This window comes from Rhinolophus sinicus, linkage group LG04, assembly GCF_036562045.2.
Source record: "Rhinolophus sinicus isolate RSC01 linkage group LG04, ASM3656204v1, whole genome shotgun sequence".
Classification (NCBI taxonomy): Eukaryota; Metazoa; Chordata; class Mammalia; order Chiroptera; family Rhinolophidae; genus Rhinolophus; species Rhinolophus sinicus.
The window spans coordinates 180,799,788-180,820,179 of record NC_133754.1 but is presented as its reverse complement, the minus strand read 5'-3'; the positions used below and the strand labels follow the sequence as shown (position 1 = coordinate 180,820,179).

The following is a 20,392-nucleotide window of genomic DNA, read 5'->3' as shown; positions in this document are numbered from 1 at the left end:
ACATACATTTCTACATTGTTAGTAAAGTTTGGTAATTTGTATATTTCTACTAATATTCCATTTAACCTAAGGTGTTAAATGTACTGACAAAATGTTCGTAATATCCATTCTTTTTAATCTTTGCTGCATATTTTATCATCTTTTTTCAAATCCAGTATTATTTGTGCTGCTTCTCTCGTTTCTTTCCTTTTTTTTCCTTTTAAATTTGTTTTTGATCAATCTTTACCTGCAGTTTGTCAATTTTATTAATTTTCAAAGAAGAAGTTTTGGCTTTGTTTATTGCTTTCCATCGTATCTTTTTTCTATTTCATTAATTCCCCTTCAAATTTTTATTATTCATTTTTTTCTATTTTCCTTGGGTTTAATCCAGCTGTTCTTTTAAACTCTTAAATTGGATTTCAGCTAATTACCTTTACACCTTTTATTTTATAATGTGAGTATTTAAGGCTAAAAAGTTTAATGTTCTCATCATTTCAAGTCAGTTTAAAATATTTTACAAATTCCCTTACAATTTCTTCAACTTGAATATAAGAAATATTTTAAATGTCCAAATATAGTATGAATTATTTTATTTTATTTTTAAGTTCTCCTTTGTTGATTTCGAACCATTTATTTTGTCATAACAGAATATGATACTTGGGAGTGATGATTCTTTTCAATTTGTTGAAGCTTGATTCATGGTTAAGTTTTAAAAATGTTCCTATGTATGCTTAGAAACCATGTGCATTCTGCAGTTGCAGGTGGTATATTCTCTACATGTCCATGGAGTCAAGTTTGTTAACTGTATTATTAAGCTTTTCTATATATTTACAGCATTCTTTTGTATGTTCTATCATTACCCTATAGGACATATTAAAATGTCCGATAATTATGAATTTATTTTTCCTTGCGGTTAGGGCAATTTTTGTTTTATATTTTGAAGCTATATTATTAGGTATATGCATATAATTTTAGAATCGTTACAATTTTCCTGGCAAACGGAACCATTTATCAATATATAGTGATCCTCTTTATCCCTAGAAATGGTTTTTCCCTTCACTTTCAGGTTTATGTTATCATATAGCTAATCCAGCTTTCCTTCTGTTAGTTGCTTGGTTTGTTTTTTTCATGTTTTTACCTTCAAACTTTCTGTGTCCTTTTGAATTAGGTGTGTCTCTTGTAAATAAGCAGGCTGTCGGGTTGTCTGCTTATTTGTTTGTTTGATACTTTTTTGTTTAGTATTCTGATAGTCTTTATCTTTTATCTCTTAATCTTTAATCTTTTCAAGTCCTTTTTTATGTATTATAAGATATATTTGGAGTTGTCACCCAAATCATTTTATGATTTCTATCTGTCCTACTTCTGTTTCTTCTATTTTTCTCCTTTCTTGACTTCTCTGGACTGAATGAATTGTTGTATTTCTTATCTGCTCCTTCCATTTCATTTTTCTTCCTTTACTAGTCTGGAAGCTGCACAATCTACTTCAGTATTTTTAGATTACCCTATAAAGTCTACTAATCTCAATTTTTTGGAAGCGTATTTTTAAAAATGCTTCTAAAGATGTATAAACATAGATCTTTGTATCTTTGCACACACACAGAAAATTTATACAGAGAAACATACAGGTAAATGAATAATTAATTTTACAGCAACATCCCTAACCACCACCTAGGTCAAGAAATATAACTTTGTGGGGCTGGCCCGGTGGCTCAAGCGATTAGAGCTCTATGCTCCTAACTCCGAAGGCTGCCGGTTCGATTCCCACATGAGCCAGTGGGCTCTCAACCACAAAGCTGCCGGTTTGACTCCCGCTAGGGATGGTGGGCTGCCCTCTGCAACTAGAAAACGGCAACTGGACCTGGAGCTGACCTGCGCCCTCCACAACTAAGACTGAAAGGACAACAACTTGACTTGGAAAAAAAGTCCTGGAAGTACACACTGTTCCCCAATAAAGTCCTGTTCCCCTTCTCCAATAAAAATCCTTAAAAAAAAAAAAAAGTGACCGTACCATGCCAGCAAAAGAGCAATTAAAAAAAAAAAAAGAAATATAACTTTGCCACCTTCCCAGAAACAACCCCATGCCCCATATCAATCTCAACTCCATCCTCAGCCTCCTGAGCAGCTGTCTGATAGAAATGAAATGAGTTTCACATATGTAATTTAAAAATTTCTAGTAGTCACATTTTTAAAAGTAAAAACAAAATAGGTAAAATTAAATTTTAAAACCGGGGGCGCCAAAAAAAATGTATACACATTACTTGTAGTCCTCTTTTGTTATCGGTATATATCGAGTATTACAATTTTAATATAGTTCTTTCTTAAAATGTGTATACATTTTTTAGTACCGTCTGTATATTTTATTGAACCCACTATATCTAAAATATTATCACTAACAGGTAATCAATATAACATTTTATTGAGATATTATATATTCCTTTTATAGTACCAAGTCTTGAAATCTAAAATTTATTTTAAACTTATAGCACATCTCAATTTCAAGTACTCCATTCGACACATGTGTCCAGGGGCCACCTTACTGAGCCTGTGTTCTGGAGGTAATCACTATCCTGACTTTTGTGGTAAGCTGCTCCTTGTACTTTTCAGTATTTAAAAAAATAATAATATTATCGTCACAAAGTAGCTCTTCTTCCCGTTTTTGAATTTTTACATAAATGGAACTATACTGTATGTTTTCTTTTATGTCTTACTTCTTTTATTCAACACCATATGGATAATATTCAGCTATGTTCTTTTTTTTTAACGCCTATGTTCTTAAAAGCAGCAATAGTTCATTCATATTCATTGCTCTGTGGTATTCAATCATTAGCATAAATCCCAATTTATCCATTTTATTATTGATGGACAGTTGAGGTATTTCCAGTTTTTTAGTTATTACTTAAAATAATGTGTTAAACAACCTTTGTAAAGGCCTCTGGTATACATGTGAGTTTTCAAGACTGTATAGCTAGACATAGAATTGCTAGGTTGTAGGGTATGTATACAGACTTTCAATTTTACTAAGGAATGACAAACTATTTTCTAAGCTGATTATGCCACTTTACATACTCACCAGTAAATAAAAGTTCCTGTTGTTTCACCTCTTCACCAAAACTTGGTATTTTAAAACTTTTTCATTTTTACCAGTCTGGGGGATGTGTAAACAATATCTCAAGGTGGTTTTAATTTATATTTCCTAGCTAATCAAAATCCTTATCCTTGTCTAGATAATAAAAGGACCTTACAATGCTTTAACTCTGATCAAAGCTTCTCAGCTTGCATCCAGTTTAAGCTGTCTTGATTTTTTTAATCCCCACAAATTGGGTATTATTATTATTATTTTACACAGCAAACATTTGTTATAATTGCCCACAAATTTTCTTTCTTTTCTCACTACTCTTGCTTTTCACATTAGCTTTGTTAAATTTAATGGTGCCTTGTTTTATTTCAATCTTTAACTTCTTTAAATTCAGTTATTTTATTTGCTGTCTCTGACCACACTAATATCTTTCGTCTTTGAGAGCCTGATTCTTCAGTTTCATGTTTTTGCTAACTCGGGTATTTCTTTTTCCTTTTTAAATTGTGAGCCCATGTCCCTCAGAAACTCATCTGTGTGAATTCTGTGACACGCATGTATAAAGTGTTTTCTCCCAGAAAAGATACACCTTTTATAGAGGCCTAGGAGCACTAATCTCTAACTTCAAACTAAATCTTTACCTTGGACTTTTGTTGAATTCCATCCCCAAATCAACTGAATGCAGCTGTGATTAGAACTTCTCAGGCTCCTTCTCTGTACCAAGGGCAAGTTCATCCTCAGAAGACCCCCTTTTAACGGTTCCAGTTTTATGTGAAGATCTCTGATTTTGTCTCTGAAGCTGCACATGGCTCTTTAAAACCTACAGTCTACGAATAGGTCAAGATTGGCAGACACCCCCGTCCACCACCCCCTGGAACAAATCCAGCTCTTGCATTTGCGGAATCACTCTCTGTCCTTCTTTCGAGCCAATGACTCCTTACTTCACTACCAGCTCAGTCATGCTTTGGAAATGCAGTTTATTTCTAGCTGGCATTTTAAGTGTTCTATACCACATGAAGTTTCTCTGCACAGTCAACCTACCACGTGGCCAGAAATTGAACACATGCTATTTTTAAAATGCAAATGCAAGACCTTATATTTGAAATTTAATAAAATCAATGTAACGTCTCCAGTTTTAGTTTTCTTGACAAAATGGGCATAATAACAATACCTATACCTCATGGAGTTCTTGTGAAAATGAAATAGAAAAATTCATACAAAGGGCATAGGACAGAGGAAGCATCTAAAAAATATTGGCAATCATTATTATTAGAGGTGATTTGGGTCCACCCAATATTATAACATATTAAATTTTGTTTTTAGAATTTCAGTTTTACCACTGAAATGTTATTTCCTTCAGCAACATATACCCTGTAAATATATTACCCATGTCTTCTACTTTTCTATCCAAACAATTGATTTAAAAAAAAAAACTACTTCAGGTAGGTCCAAGGACACATCTCAGGTGAAAGGCCCCAGAGACATCAATCACTACTACAATTGTTAAACTACATTTCTTGATCTTGCTTTCCAATTCTTTCAATTTTTGATGTTTTTGTGAACTGATCACTGAAGAAAATTGTAAGATCTCTATAATGGATGTCATAGGATGTTAGATTTGCTACTATATTAGATTATAATTACATATAGGTAGTATATCTTGTATTTACTAAATATAACCATAAAAATCAATTCACCTCTTTATGGGTGAAAAAGTAAGTATGATAAAAAGAGTCAGTGGCCTAATAGAGTCAGCAAATTAAATATTATAGTATCATAGGGAAATCACCAAAGTACAGTTTTGGATACTCTCAAACAGGAATACTGATATTCAAGAAAAATAATTGACATTTCTGAAATTTTTAAAACTCTTAAGTAGAAACATTATGCTACATTAAAGCAAAGTTACAAACTAATCTGACATTTTAGAACAAAGCATGACCCTGCTACCTAGAAATGAGAAGCTGAAAACAATGTATCTGTAAACTTCTTGGACACAGGCAGAGGCCTCTGGCCCCTAACCCGTCCTCTAACAAAACAACCACGATGATTGATTCTTGGTCTCCTCTTGTATCTAGACGGAGAGATGTCATTTTGTTCACCTATTTTAACATTTCTAGAATGTTACTTCGCTTTCCACTAAAATATAAACTCCACAAGGGCAGCAGACATCTTCTAAATTCCTTTTACAGTGATTAAGATATAGTAAATTAAACACTAAATAAATAATTACTGGATGAATTAATTTAACTTCCAGTTAAGAATAATGCCTATTTTAAATTTAACCCCCCCAAAAAAAAAAGATGTATAAAGTAACTAAGGAGATATTTGTGATTGAAGCAAATATGTAGTACATGATAAAATTGATGGAAAAAGCAACGTGCAGTAACTATTCAGCCAAATAAATATGATGATATAGAGCCATATTTGCTCACATGGAAAGATGTCCACAATATATTATTCAGCTATACAACAGCATATTTAACTCATTTAGAAAAATAACACATACATGTAAGTGTTTACCACTACCTAGAAGAGTGGTTATCTCTGACTAGTGGGAATTTCGGTGATTATTGCTTTTTTTCTTTATACTTTTTCAGTGTTGTTTGAATATGTTAACAATAAGCAAAAACAATAAACAATAACAAAAAGACTATTTTATAATCAGAAAAAAGCTTTTTTTTTTTTCTTTTTAAACAAACAAAAAAATGGGACAAGCAGGCAAGCAAGTGAGCAGGTAAGCGACGGTACAGCACACTTCGTCCTGACACATTCCCTAAGCCTAACTTAACTATGATTCACAGAGAACAGTCTTGTCGTATCAACTACCTGTTTCCCCGAAAATAAGACCCAGCCGGACAATCAGCTCTAATGTGTCTTTTGGAGCAAAAATTAATATATGACCCAGTCTTATTTTACTATAAGACCGGTTCTAATATAATACAATGTAACATAATATAAATATAATATAGACTGTCGGCTAATAGCAGTTTCACAAATTCTTCTACAGGTAAAACTAAACAATCCTTACCTCTTCCAATCCTTAGCTATTTGACAGTACACGTGACTTACTGCGTTTAGTGCTCCACACAGGTGACACCATCCTCCCATTTATAAGGTGCTTTGGGATCTTTTGAAAAGGAGAATATTATGCCAACAACAACAAAAAATCAGATCAGTTCTTCCTTATTACTGAAAATCTCTTAAGGGCCATAAGAATGGAGCCCGCACTCATTTAGAGAGGCCAAAAACATCCAGATTACTGTTTAAACATAGTAATAATAATTTTATAAATCATACTAAACAGGAATTATTATGGAAAGAAGCTTATATTTTCATCTATCTAATGAAGCATTACAGATAAGGCTACAGTCTATAATTTAGAACAAATACAGTTATAAAGATACTAGAGAAATTCCCTAAGACACACAATTATTTTCTCTTGGATTATTGAATTTCTTTTCACAAAGATACATGATTTAGGCTAAAAGTAAGGGCATGTTCACATATCGGTAACTGCTCCTGACACTCGCCAGGAAACAAGAACTCTTCTAATAAAAGGGAATGAAGTTGGGAAGTTTCTTTGGGTCATCTGGTCTTATACAAAATCACTTTTCCTCACAGTAATGAAATCAACCAATCCTAAGATTTCTCTACCATGAAGAGGCTCCAGAGCCAGAAGGTCTGGGTTCAAATCCCACCGTGGCCATAAATTAGTCAGCTTGGATGGATGAATACATGGGGAGTACTCAGAATGCTACCAGCACAATATATGTTAGTATTATTGTTATGCATGTGCAACTGGCAAAACAGAAAGACAAATGTAGCTATAAGTACACAGGCAAGTAATTTAATTTCTCTGAGACTCAATTTACCCATTTCTAAACATGAAATTTTGACCTAATGACGCCTCATTTCTCGCTTAGCTGTGTCCTCTATAATCTAGGCGATGCCAGACAGCCAGACAGTACGCTCTAATGACTCCCAAAATACTTCTCAAAAAGAGTATGTTCTCCTGACACTGGTCCCTCAAGATACAAATAAAGTTTTTTACAAATGCAAAGTTACGTAAGTTTAAGAAATACTGCAAAATGCATTATTCTTATAGGGAATACCAAAGCACATCAGCATTTTAAAGGCTCTGAGAAGTTCTGCTAAACTTTGGTTTGTCTAGCAGTTTTCAAACTCACTTTGACAATGGATAGTTTATTCTTTCCGCATTATCTTTAAGAACATCTGTTCCATGGAACACACTTTCTGGAACACTCTCTACTGTTTTATAAGCCGTTTTTCCTATTGCTATCTGCTTCTTTGAGGATATAGGGACTTCTCAAGTTCAAATGACAATACCTATTTTGGAACTAAAAAGTTCTTACTCGGGGATTTTAAGAAGTGTGATTAGTATAAAATGAAAAGAAAATAAACACCTGGGCAAAGTATTACGAGAACAGAGGAAACTGTATGAGAGCGCCATCATGATAGTTAATGATGTTGAAGATTTTTAAATGTGCTCCCCATACCATGTTAACAGTCATTTTTCTTCACTGAAACCTTCCTAATTTGCCCAGTGTACTACCACATTTGATTGGCCCTCAGACTTTCAAACTATCCAAAATCAATCATGGTATCAGTACTCTCACCAGCTACATAGAGTTCTTCAGTTCCTAGTGTACTAACTGTGATTGTCATTCAGTACTGTTCACAGATACCCAGCTCTCCTCTCCCTCCAGGCACATGCTGAGATTGTACTACCTGGTCCCTTCTGGTTGGCTATGTGCCTACGGCCAAAGATTTGTGAGCAAGAATTATAAACATTTGTTACTTCTGAGCTATAGCCTTTAATTGCTGGTAAGGCAACATCCCCAAGTTGCTTTACTTCTGGGAGGACAACTGGAAATGTTGGAGAGATGGTGGCTGTGCCGTTAGCCTGGGTTCCTGTGTGACTACAATGCACATAGCCACTGTGAGGTAGTAAGAAAAATATATATTGGTCTCTGCCCTTGGGCTCCTTTATGGGTTCTGAATGGGTGCTGGTGACCAGAAAGACCAAGCCATTAGTAGAAGTTTACAATTTTCAGAACAACTCTCCAACTTTTCCAGAGAAGGGAGAGGGAGGCACTGGAAATGCAGTTCATGATTGATCCTGTGGGATGAAGCCTCCATAAAAATCTCAAAAGTATGGGATTCAGAGAGCTTTCTTGGTGAACACACCCATATACCGGAAGGGGGACGCACCCCAACTCCACTGGGACAGAAGCTCCTGACACTCAGGACCCTCGCAGACCTCGCCACATCTCTTCATGTGACTGTTCATCTATGTCCTTTTCAGATCCTTTAATAAACTGGCGAATGAAAGTAACTGTTTTACTTAGCTCTGTGAGCCACTCTAGCAAATTAATTGAACCCAAGAGGGGATCATAGGAACCTCTGGTTTATAGTCAACTGGTCCAGAGCACGAGACAAGCTGGCCTTGTGAGTGGCATCAGAAGGCGGGGGAGGCAAGTCTTGTGGGACTGAGCTCTTAACGTGTGGGATCTGCCTAACTCCAGGTAGATAGTGTTAGAACTGAATTAAATTGTAGGACACCCAGCTGGTGTCGCAGAGAATTGCTTGGTGGGGAATAACACCCAGACATTTGGTGACCAGAAGTGTCAGTAGTGACATTGTTCTGTGTGGGTAGTAAAAGACACACAGGACGGAAGATTGGGTGGGTGGTTTTTCCTAACACAGCCCCCCACAGATACATGGGTGTGGTATTATAATAGAAATAAACCTTTATCTTAAAGCTGTAAAGATGTGGAGGTTGGTTGTTACAGAGGTACAACCTCACCTGGCCTTATTCAGCTGCAGTTCCACAGGAGAATTAAGCCCACGGAAAATTATGAGTGACTATCTTTTCAATCCCCCCTTACGTAGCTAGTACAACTCGAGCACTGGAAGGCAACAATAGGCCAACCCTAGTTAAGAAGGGCTCACCAAGCTTATCTTTGCTGCTAGAACACGTCTTTTCATTGTCCCTATGCTTATACTAATGCACACTGCTAGAGAAAACAGCAGAAATTTGAAGACTGGGTCTGTTACAAACGCACGCCATGTGATTATAACGGAGTACCCAGTCCTGCTTAGCAAGTCCATTACAAATCTGTTAACTGCCTTTTACACTGACCACAACAACACACTCCACAGAGCTTGGACAATGTGGTATCCTGTGAGTTTTGAAATTACACAAATATGATGCAAATCTCAGCTCAGCCATTACTAGCTATGTGATCTCTGGCAGGTCACTTCACTTCTGAGCTTCCATTTTCTCATCTATAAAATGGAAGTATTAATAACTGCCTGATAAGCTTATTCTAAGGAGATAAAAGCATGTAAAGCATAAGCACGCAGCTCATGTTAAAGGCATAAGTCCCTGCCTCAAATTCCCAACCCCACCCATGTGAAGTTTTGCAACAGACATGTACTTCATTACCTTCCCTCTGAAGAAGATAATGGCAAAACAAACAGATACGGCCCCTACCTTCATGGGCTGCAGAGTAAAACAAACAAACAAACAAACAAAAGTACAAATTGTAGTAAGTTCTATCTATGAAGGAAGGGGTCCTAGAATCACAGGGAAGATCTAGCAAGAGTGGTTAAGAAAGTCCCTCCAAAGAGGTGACAATTAAGATGAGACCTGAAAAGTGAAAAAGTATCTAACCATTCTGTCTTAACTTACCACCTCTGTCACCTTGGCCTACCTCCAACTATCATTTCTCTCTCTACTACTCCCCATCACCCTCCACGGGCTACTTGACCTCTGACTGTAAACATGCACCAGTCTTAGGCTGGGCAGAAGGGGGGGTCACACAACCTCATTTGACTTACTATCATCTCTAGCTGTTCATTTTCTATTTGCCACTATTAAAGTATTTAAAAGAATGGCCAGTCTTTCAAAAGTAGGGTTCCCGAAAGTGGAATATTCATTTACTTTCTAGAAATAAGTTTTGTCTAGACTCCATTCATTTAAATGTAGTGATTTTAAAAAAAGTCATGTTACTTTCATATCCCCAAGCCCCTTATTGTTCAGATAGTTTCCTTGTAGCATAACGCTAACTTACATTTATAATGCTATGCACACGCATGGGCATCTGACGGAAGGGAAGTAAGCTTTCAAATTACAACTTTAAAGATACCATGGGTAAAGGAGAAGTACAATGGGGAGACCATGTTTATCAAATGCTTACTAGATGCTCTTGTAATGCTCATGCTTACTTAATATTTCTTTGGCCATGGACTCTAATAATTTCCTTAAGTATTTTATGCATGCCTCTTTTTTTTAAATTTATTGGGGTGACAATTGTTAGTAAAGTTACATAGATTTCAGGTGTACAATTCTGTATTACAACGTCTATAAATCCCATTGTGTGTTCACCACCCAGAGTCAGTTCTCCTTCCATCACCATATATTTGATCTGCATGTCTCTTTTTAAGAGGGAATGTTTTTATGGCAAACAAAGTCAGCCCCACTGCAAATGACTCCACCTTTTTTGAACTAAAATACCCCTTATGCTATTAATTAAGAGTTGTCTATTACTTTGCCAAAGAAAAGATTTTGGCAGGTCATAAAACCCCTTAACTAACTCATAAGGTATTTACATACATTTTTAGTTGAAACATCAAAATACTATACAGAGAGATACAGAAATTCATTCTAAGTCACTAAAAATAGTCTTTATTATTTTACTATGGTTTATTATAAATGTTATAGCTACATAATAAACATGTTTACAGATAGCTAGTATTTTCACATGTAAAAATCTGTTCCACTAACAGTACTATAAATAGGACTTCTTTTAATGGAATGACAATAAAAATAGTATCACATGTTCAGGTAATTTTTAAAGAAACATATTTGAAATCTGAGTAAATAAAAATATGTTAAAATATTTAATAATGGGTGTCAGGTGTGAGAAAGTATAACATATATGTTAAACTTTTGGAGAAATTATTAGAGGGGACAAATGGGGAGAGAAGGAATTTTATTTTCGGAAAAGGTAACTGAAGAATTTACTCTTTATAAATAACAACTGCCTATACTATTTCCTTCCTACGTATACTTACAATCCTCTGAAATTAAAATCCTACTCTGAGGAGTCTTGGTACCCCTACATTCTGTCACACATGCTTAATATCATCAAGTTTTGAATGAAGGTGAAGCTGAGGGAGCTAGGTATAGATTCCTAATTTAAAACTATAATCAACTTTCAAAAATTAAATTGTATATGCTTTTAAAAATCATGGAACATATTGCATGAAGGAATGAATATTACACTGAAATTGGGCAGGCATACTAACCAAAAGCATTTCCAGATGGCAAAGAATGCACTGAAACAAGAATTACAGAAGTATATTCAAAGCAATATTCTGTCTTTGATAATTTAGAGGCAGCCATGATAACCACTATTTGTACATGACAGTCATATGAAATAATAAACCTTGCTAGCTATAAACATTACCAAATTCTGACACTATTGATTTATTATGTCTAACAGTGACATCAAACCAAACAACTGACAGAAACAATGTTACAGCTTTAAGAGCAGTTTGTCAACGATTAATACTGCCAAACGGGGTTTAGCTTTATGCTGGGACCGCTTGTCTAGCAGTTGTCAATCCAAGCAAAAATTACTACTGCCACACGTCTGCTAACACAGGCCCGAGGCGCCGCTCCGTTAGCCCTCATTACCCCGATCACTGCAAATACAGATGCAAGGCCAGTCCCTATTTAATATGCGTGTTAATTATGCAAATTATTAATTGGGCTGGTGCTTGAGGACTTGTGTTTATGCCCAGATTAGAGTCAATAACTGTATCACACAGCATTCTAAGCCTGACCTGTGACAGAAATAAAGCTGTGCAGAAAGCAACATTTTTCTCATACTCTTCTAGTTCAGAACACTAGCTCTATATAGAATATTCCACATTGATTCAGAAAGAGGCCCCACATGGGACACAGAGAAACTACAGACTATATCTTTTATTAATATATTTATTTGTTAATATTCCTTGTCTGATATTGTTCATAATTATTTACAACATTCATTAAATTACTTTACCAAGTCCATTGTTTCTATAGCAAAAATGTTGAATGTATTAAGTGTTAAAATATATTTTTATAGTTATTTGTTTCCAATAAGGCTATGGTTTTGGTCCTATTTATATTACATGTCTATAAAAATTGTATGACATGATATTATGCTGTAAATTTTTTTATTTAAAAAAAAATCATATAGATTTAAACCTCCAAAGATAGAGAGCAAAGCTATAAGGTTTTTCCAATTAAAATTTACAGCAGACAATGTTGTAAATTTTATACAGTTGTAATGTTTGCTGCAGTTGTACTGAAATGGGAACTATTGATCAGTATGATTTCCCAGGATACATGAAGGGGGAACAAGGTATTGCACAAACAGAAACAAAACTTTCATTTGTAAAGCTTTCTATTAGACTTTACTGCCCTCATTTGGTTCTAGATGCATCTATCTAAACAGGAAAAAAGTCACATTCTCCCCATAGAATTACAATAAAAGCAAAAACAAAAAAACAAACAATAAAATACACATGCACACACACAGTTAATCAAAAGTAACACTGTGCCCTAGTAAAAGCATAGTCTTGATATATTGTCAAGATGCTATCTATAATTTGATGAGAGGATAATTATCATTGGAAGGATTTTTTTTAAGGAAAAAAAATTTTGACCTTGAAATTGAAAGTAAATCAAGACCAATTAGAATAACACTAGTGAAGTATATACTAACAGGAAATATTAATAATACATTTGTAATATTTGAAATCGATTCTATGAATATTGACAAAGTGCTTTATAAATTTCATAAATGTAAGTTATTAGATTTATAAAGCTTTATTAGCAGAAAGAAACTGAAAAACAGTCTGCAAAATGGTGTTGATGAAAATATCACAGGCTCAACATGAAATCAGTGTATTAAAGTTGTACCTTCTTAGATTGATTCTCAACCAAAAAGGAAACTAAAGTAAGTTCTGATTCCCATTCTGCCTGTTTTTGTTGCAGTCTTGCTTATGACATCTCAAACTTTTCTTGATTTTATAAATAACATAGAATGGGTTTAAGTTATTTAATCAATAAAAGATGGAATTCATCTATAGAGACCTCTACGCAGATAACCCAGAAAGATAAAATTAAACTGACTTAATATGACTTGGTCACCCGAGGTTTGATTCAGTCTAGCTCACTGATAATATTTACCAAGGACCAGCTTTTTCACAGTCTCTTTCAGAACACCCTAACAAACAGATATTACTACATTTTTATAATGAGAACACCAAGTCTCAGAAAAGTTCAGTAACTAGTAATCCAAAGTCATAACTACCATAAATAGCAAAAGTGGGAGTCTGGAACCCAAGGCAAAATGACACCACAGCAGAAGCTCTTTAAACCCAAGCTACCTGTAAATTGTCCTAAATGACACCGATTGCAATGCTTATAAGTACAAATGAACATGACTATATAAATGGAAAAGGAAAAGAAAGCAATAACATTTCATCTCTTTCAAAAATTTGAGACAGCTGAATTAGTAGAAACTATTTGCATCAAACACACTGAAAATTATAAAGGTGTATTTAGATCGCTGGGGCAGGGAAAATGTTAATTTCTACAATTAGTGGCTTTCTCAGTAACAATTTGCAAATACAATTTGAAAGATAATTATTTAGGAAGCAGGGGGTGCCCAATAGCTGAAATTTTTTAATATTAAAAATAAATTCATTATTCAAAGGGCAGAACTATCTTGATGTAAAGCTTGGTGCTCTCCAGGGATTCTATCACAGTGCTATGTCTCTACACATATAGGAGCCAAATGATGTTCTTGTTTTAAATACATGCAGTTTTTCATATTAATGTCCATTTATTAACTAATATTAAACATTAAAGTATCAACTCTATGTAAAATGTTATCTAAAAACTTTCCATTTGGGTGTATTTTAATACTCTTTTTAATTGTGACAAGTTATAGGTAATTCTGAAGTTGATCAGTGATCAGCATTCATTCATAACCATAAAAAAGGTATACATAAACTTAAATGCCCTCAACTTTTAATGGGAATACTTAGCCCCTTTACTCAGGTGATCATAATTTTTCAACTTCAGTTTGACACTGAAATTTCATATTAAACTTTATACTTGGATAAATTTGAAGATGACTTTTCCTTTCTTTCCCCACCTAAAGCCATCCAAAAGTTTGAATTGCCAGGGATCCTTTGCGGCATCCAGAGCTGGGTGTACTTCAGTGTATTATAAATAAATAGTTTTCTAGCAGATGGCTGACCTTATTTTTTTTTTAAATGACTGCATTAAAAATGTGACTTATTACACCACTTTCGACCTTGTTCTCTTGATGACAGTTCCAACAAAAAGAAAACATTAGAGTAAAATATACTTGGGAAAACTATGTTTAGAACTATGGACTATATTTTTAAATAAGCCAGTAAAACCCTAATTTGTTAACACTATTTCTAAGAGTTAATTTTTGTTCTTACAGACATTCTAAATTCAAGTCAGGAGTATAATTTAAATTCTGAGGTGTGGAAAAAGATGGTGAAGCACAATATCAACATGACCAAGGTCAAGGGTGTGACCTCTAGGTAGGCCAACACTTCACATTCTATACACACACTGACTCCATAGGACAGAACTGCAAATTGAAAAAAAGGATAATTTACTTAGACACTGAAAGATAAGTATATCTTAATAAATGCTGACAAAAAACTTCAAAAATGAAACAGTCTTCTTGCCTTATACTAGAGTAGTATGTACCAGAGGCCTAGTAGTTATCACTGTATATGCTAATTAACAACAACAAAAGTTTGTTATTAGCATTTATAAATTCCCAAGGCAGTGCAATCCAATCATGTAATCACTATCAAATATTGTGTTTAGAGGCAGAGGAAAAGTTTCAGAAGAATAACTGGAAAGGGAATAGTCTCATAAAAAGTTATAAGAACTATGAATGTAATATTTCCTGGAAGAAAAACAGAATTTTGTTTCAATTCTAACATGTTTCATAACAGTATAAAAACAATGTGACAAAGTGACCGAAAACAACACCTACCTTCAGTGCTTCCAGAGACTGCACATTAGCCAACAGTTTATTCAAAGACGGAACCAACCTCTCCTTGATGTGGAGAAACTGGAATCGTGTTGCACAGTACAGTGCTTATTCCAAATACAGTCAATGACTCTGAAAGCCAAATTGCCCATCTTCAGCACTGATCACTTATAACATGGGGAATTAGTAATTTGGATAACCTCTCACATTAACAGCTTGAGTTAAAACAGGTAGTAAGAGACAATATTCTAATATAAAAGGGAAAAAATAAGACAATGGATGGCTCTAATAATGGGAAAAGATAACAAAGACCTAGGATTCTAGCATCTGGCACTAAATGAACTTTTTTGTAAACTGAATGGCGGTTTCCAAAACTGCTCCAAGCATCATTCCTTTGCCAAGGCAGTAAACAGCTTTTATCAGCAATAATGATGGCATAATCCCAGCTAAAAAGGAAAGTAACATATGGCAGCAGCCCTCCAAATACCATCCCAACAAAGTAGGGGGCATTTTTATTACAGCGTCCACTTGCAGAAAATCTGTCAGACATCTTCCCCTTTTTTCTTCTCTTTTTATTTATTTGTTTTTAAACAGGTTATCATCTTCTCTAAACTGAATTATCACATTTAGGAATTTTAAACAAATGATTCCTTTTTCTTCAACCCACTCACAGACTTACACAAAGAGATTGCCACATCTAAGGATGGCTAATAAAATAAAGTGGAGCTGCCTGTTCAAAAACAAAATCAAAAAATTTTTGAAATCTCTAAACGTATAAATAAAAGCCTTTAATTAAAGATATTGGTACCTAGCAAAGTGACTTACACACAGCCAGCACCAAGAAATAATTGATTTCAGAGTATAATAAGAGTTCTGAAGAAATTCAGGTGAAAAAATAATGCAGACATAAAATATTACTTGGTATAAAGCTGATAAACAATGAACTACAGTAAAGTGCAAAGAAACATAATCTATAAATGATCTTAATCTTATTTGATATGTGTTTAAATGTCAGACTTCATAATATATAGCTCTGATCAAGACACAGTGAAGTATTTTTTTAGGTCAACATACTGTTTATCAATAAGAGTGTAAAGGAGAATGCTTCTATAAAATATCTTCTAATGGCCTGTGGGGTGGACTAATGAATCATAAATCCTATCTTGGTTTCCAATGATAGACTTTCTATTTTCATTGACAAGTCAATGGCTGTCTTTTTTACCTAGGCTCTTGATCTTTCTGAAAACCTGGGAAATATGAGATTGACGAAGATGCAATTTTGATTCAGATTTTAATGTTATAATGAACAGATTTGGAAAATTAACTTACTAATTAACACAACAATTACTGTGTCCTACACATTTGACATCTTGTTATACACTTAGCCAAATGCAAACCTTTGTTTACTTCAGGCAAATTTATTAGCTGATAGAGGAATCAATGAAGAAGTAAAAAAAAAAAAGTTAATATTTTTGACATTTTTACCTATAAATATTTTTTTCAGGCTGAAAAGTGTATCTAATAGCACCACTCACTGATGTGCACTACAGTTTACCACAGTGTCTATATTTCTGTTGTCAGTTTTACAGTATCTCCCTTCATTAAACCTATCAAGTTTTCCTTTTGATCATGCAACCAAGGCCAGAAGACAGATATCTTCCTGGAACAGAACAGTCTGCCAACTCTTTCACAAGACCAGCTTAACCTCCCTATTGATTTTTTCAACACAGCAGCCATTCATTGTTTGTGACATTTGGGCTGTCGGCTCTTTAACACCCTTCAACCAAATCAATTTCATATTTTTGTCAATGCTCTCTGCAAGAGGATGAGTAAAAATAGGAAGAGACTTAGCATGATTTAAAATGTTGATTTTCTCAAACAGTTTTATCTTTAGTTTTTATAAGGCTTATAAACTTAATTCATGTACTTATTTATACTTCGGCAAAGAGTAGAAGCATTGAAAATTAAATTTTTTCAGTACAGTACTGACCTTATTTTCACTGAATTATTTTAAAATTTCTAACTTTCTTAATGTAAATGAATTCTTATACAATCACATACTACTTTACCTAAACACTACTACATGAAAATAGTGTTTTCTGTGGTTTGGATATTTTAAAAATACGGAAGAAACACTGTAAGAGGTAATACTGCACATCATCATTACTGTGTTTTCAAAAAGCAAACCATGTCCAAAAAAAAGCACAATTCAGCATTCCACTCAAACTTAAGTCTGAACTTCCAGTGTACGTAGCTAGATACTAAATGCCATGGACCACCTTCGGTCTGCCAATGCAAAAACTCCTTTTGACATCAGTTAGAACATGGGAAAATCAAAGACACATATGTTCCAAATCGTGCCATCTCTCGCATCGTTTAGAAAATTCGGCAGACTCTCATGGACATAGATGGAGTAAGACCAAAACTCAAAAGAACTAGGCATTTTCATCTTATTTTTGTTAGTCAATTTTTAAGCTACAATTTTATATTAATTACTACTAGGTTACCTGCTTTAAGTGTTAATTATCAAAAGAAATAGAGACTAAAATCTTGAAATCACAGTTAATGATTTATCTAAATATAGATTTAAGGGGGAAAGAAGTAAGTCAATGACTTGAAAAGCCTGATGGTTCCTTTGGAACCATTATACATTTTCACAGAATGCATATAATATGTAATTCTTCAAACTATACTATAAGCTAATATACCTATAGTTTGCTGGCATATTAATAGATACTCTAAAAATATCCAAACATAGTTATACTGCAGAGTAAGTAAAAGGCGATTTTTCAGTGTAAGCATTTATCTAACACATCTAAACCATTAAAAACACAAATTAATAATCTGACAATTCAAATAGGGTCAATGGAGCCTTTTGGAAATACAGTGCATATACATATTTAGGGTTTTGCCAAAATATAAACGTTTATATTTCATCAAATCTAAGACACCATCAGTTGTATTACTCACCATGAATGTATGTGCTATTTTAAAGAAAAAAAGGTTTGCAAATTACACTCTGACACGACATCCATTGTTAGAGGCATCCTAACTTCTAAAATGTTAAAATGTGGGGAGGAAACAATATCTTAGAATCAATGAAACATGGTCAAATGAACTAGAATAACATCTACTTTTGGTTCGTTATGTGCACTGTTTTAAAATGTGCACGTTGAATGTTGTGACAAAGCACTTCAAGCCACTTTGGAACATTAACACGACCTTTTGCCTAACAGACTGACTCCCCACATTATCCAGACTCCTTACGGATATGCTGCCGTATAAAGTACAGCATAATGAATAATGCACACATGAGGAAACCATATCATATCTGCCATATTTGCAAATATATCATTCTGAAAAATTCATCTAAATGACTAATAATCTATGGAACATTCTCCACAGCAATGCTTATGGAAGAAACACTTTGAAATTAGAAGGGCTTACGTTTGAATAAAGGTCTGCCACTCATTAGTTACGTGATCCTGGGCAAGCTTCTTAACATCTCTAAGTCTCAGTTTTTTAACTGATGAAAATAGGAATAATACCTGCTTCTCAGACCTATTGTGAAAGTTAAATGAGATAAGGTATGTCAAAATTCGTAATAGAGTACATGGCACATTGTAAATGCACATTGTAAATGTTCAATAAATGTTTCTTTTCTTTCTTCTCACTACACCAAGCTATTGCAAAACCTACATTAAAACCATACAAAAGCTAATAAATAATTGATTCTAGATCAAGCTGATAGACATATTTAAGATGTTGCTGATGGCTCCTTGGAAATCACCATCCATTATCAAAGATTGGATATGGCAGCCAGTTACATATGATTATATCCACAAGAATGTAAAGATCCATAAGGACAGGAATTTGGTTTGTTCACTGCTGTATCTCTAGCATCTAAAACAATGCCTAGCACATATTAGGCATTCAGTAAATATTTCTGAATGAATGGGGATTTCAAAGAACTGTTAATTTCCAATCCCACACTAAATTTTAACTTGGTAGTAACTCAGTGAAGACAATGAAGTAAAAGACTATTTTCTTCCATCTCTTCCATCCTAAAAAATACTGACCATAACAATGTTCATTTTTACAGTAATAATTCAACAGCAACACTGTCACTAATTCAACAACTATTTATTGAGCATCTACCATCAGAATAAATATAGTGCTAGGTATTGAGGAAAAATACCTAAGTAGTGTAAGCCACAATTGCTATCTTCATGAAAAGACAAAATAATAACACGCATGAAACTAGATGTGATCGAGTTTCAAAATAAGCCATATTACTCGTAGACAATAATTTCCCCCTGGAGAACTGAAAATTAAAATAATTTAGAACAAGATTTTTTTTTAAAGTGTGGGAAACTGCTGGAATGAAGAGGTAATATGAAGAGCTGGTTTTAGGTGAGTGACATGCTACCCAGAGGACGTGATCATTGTGCATCAGACAAGGTGAGTTATTCTCAACCCCCCACCCTACGTGCAGCCCACAGATTCCAGACTGGAGATCATTAGCTCTCTAAGGCAGAGACTGGAAATATTTCACTCAAGGTAAATTATACAGGATAAAAGAGCAACAATGAACTGGACATAAACACTCAACTTGTTAGGTGTAGTGCTGATGCGCGGTCAGCCTACCACACCTGGCACCTATTCAATTCAACATAGTCACTGATGCTGCTGTGTGCCAGCCCCCGTGCAAAGCATCTCCGTGTACGAAGATAATACGAAAACAAACCTATCCCAAAAAGCTATTAGAGGAGATAGCACTTAATTTAGATTGCAGTGATCTATTTGTGCCTCTGCAATTACAACCATTCTATAGGTCAAATTCATGGGTTGATAGTCTACTAGAGAAGACTAGACCAAGCTTGACTCATTTCGAACAACTGGTAAGAAAAAGTTACTATAAAACAAATATATGATCTTTGTGCAAAAGCTGAAAAAAATACAGAAAAATATAAAGAAGAAAACATAAAGAATCCCATATCCACTACTGAGCGGTAACCATAACGTGAATATAAATATTTGGTCTTTATTCTCTCAATATTTTTCGCCCTATATGAAGGAACTTGGGAAAAGAACAAGAACATGTTGTGCTACTATTTTATAAACTGCTTTATAAATTTAATATATCGAACATTTTCCATGAGTAGGCATTCTTCTAAAACATTATTTAAAATAATTATATAGAATTCTATCA

General features: G+C 34.3%; 1 protein-coding gene across 3 annotated transcripts in view; it reads right to left on the bottom strand.

The window, feature by feature from the left end:
• Nucleotides 1-20,392, bottom strand: part of PBX3 (PBX homeobox 3) — a 193,357-nt gene that overhangs the window by 88,430 nt on the left and 84,535 nt on the right. The window contains exon 1 of one of the 3 annotated variants that reach the window (XM_019728592.2): nucleotides 3,694-4,007. The exons of the other annotated variants lie outside the window; for them this stretch is intronic. Coding sequence (XP_019584151.2) covers nucleotides 3,694-3,859 — 166 coding nt within the window. The 5' untranslated portion in view covers nucleotides 3,860-4,007. Of the gene's footprint in view, nucleotides 1-3,693; nucleotides 4,008-20,392 lie in introns of those variants that run through there. 3 annotated transcript variants of the gene reach the window in all.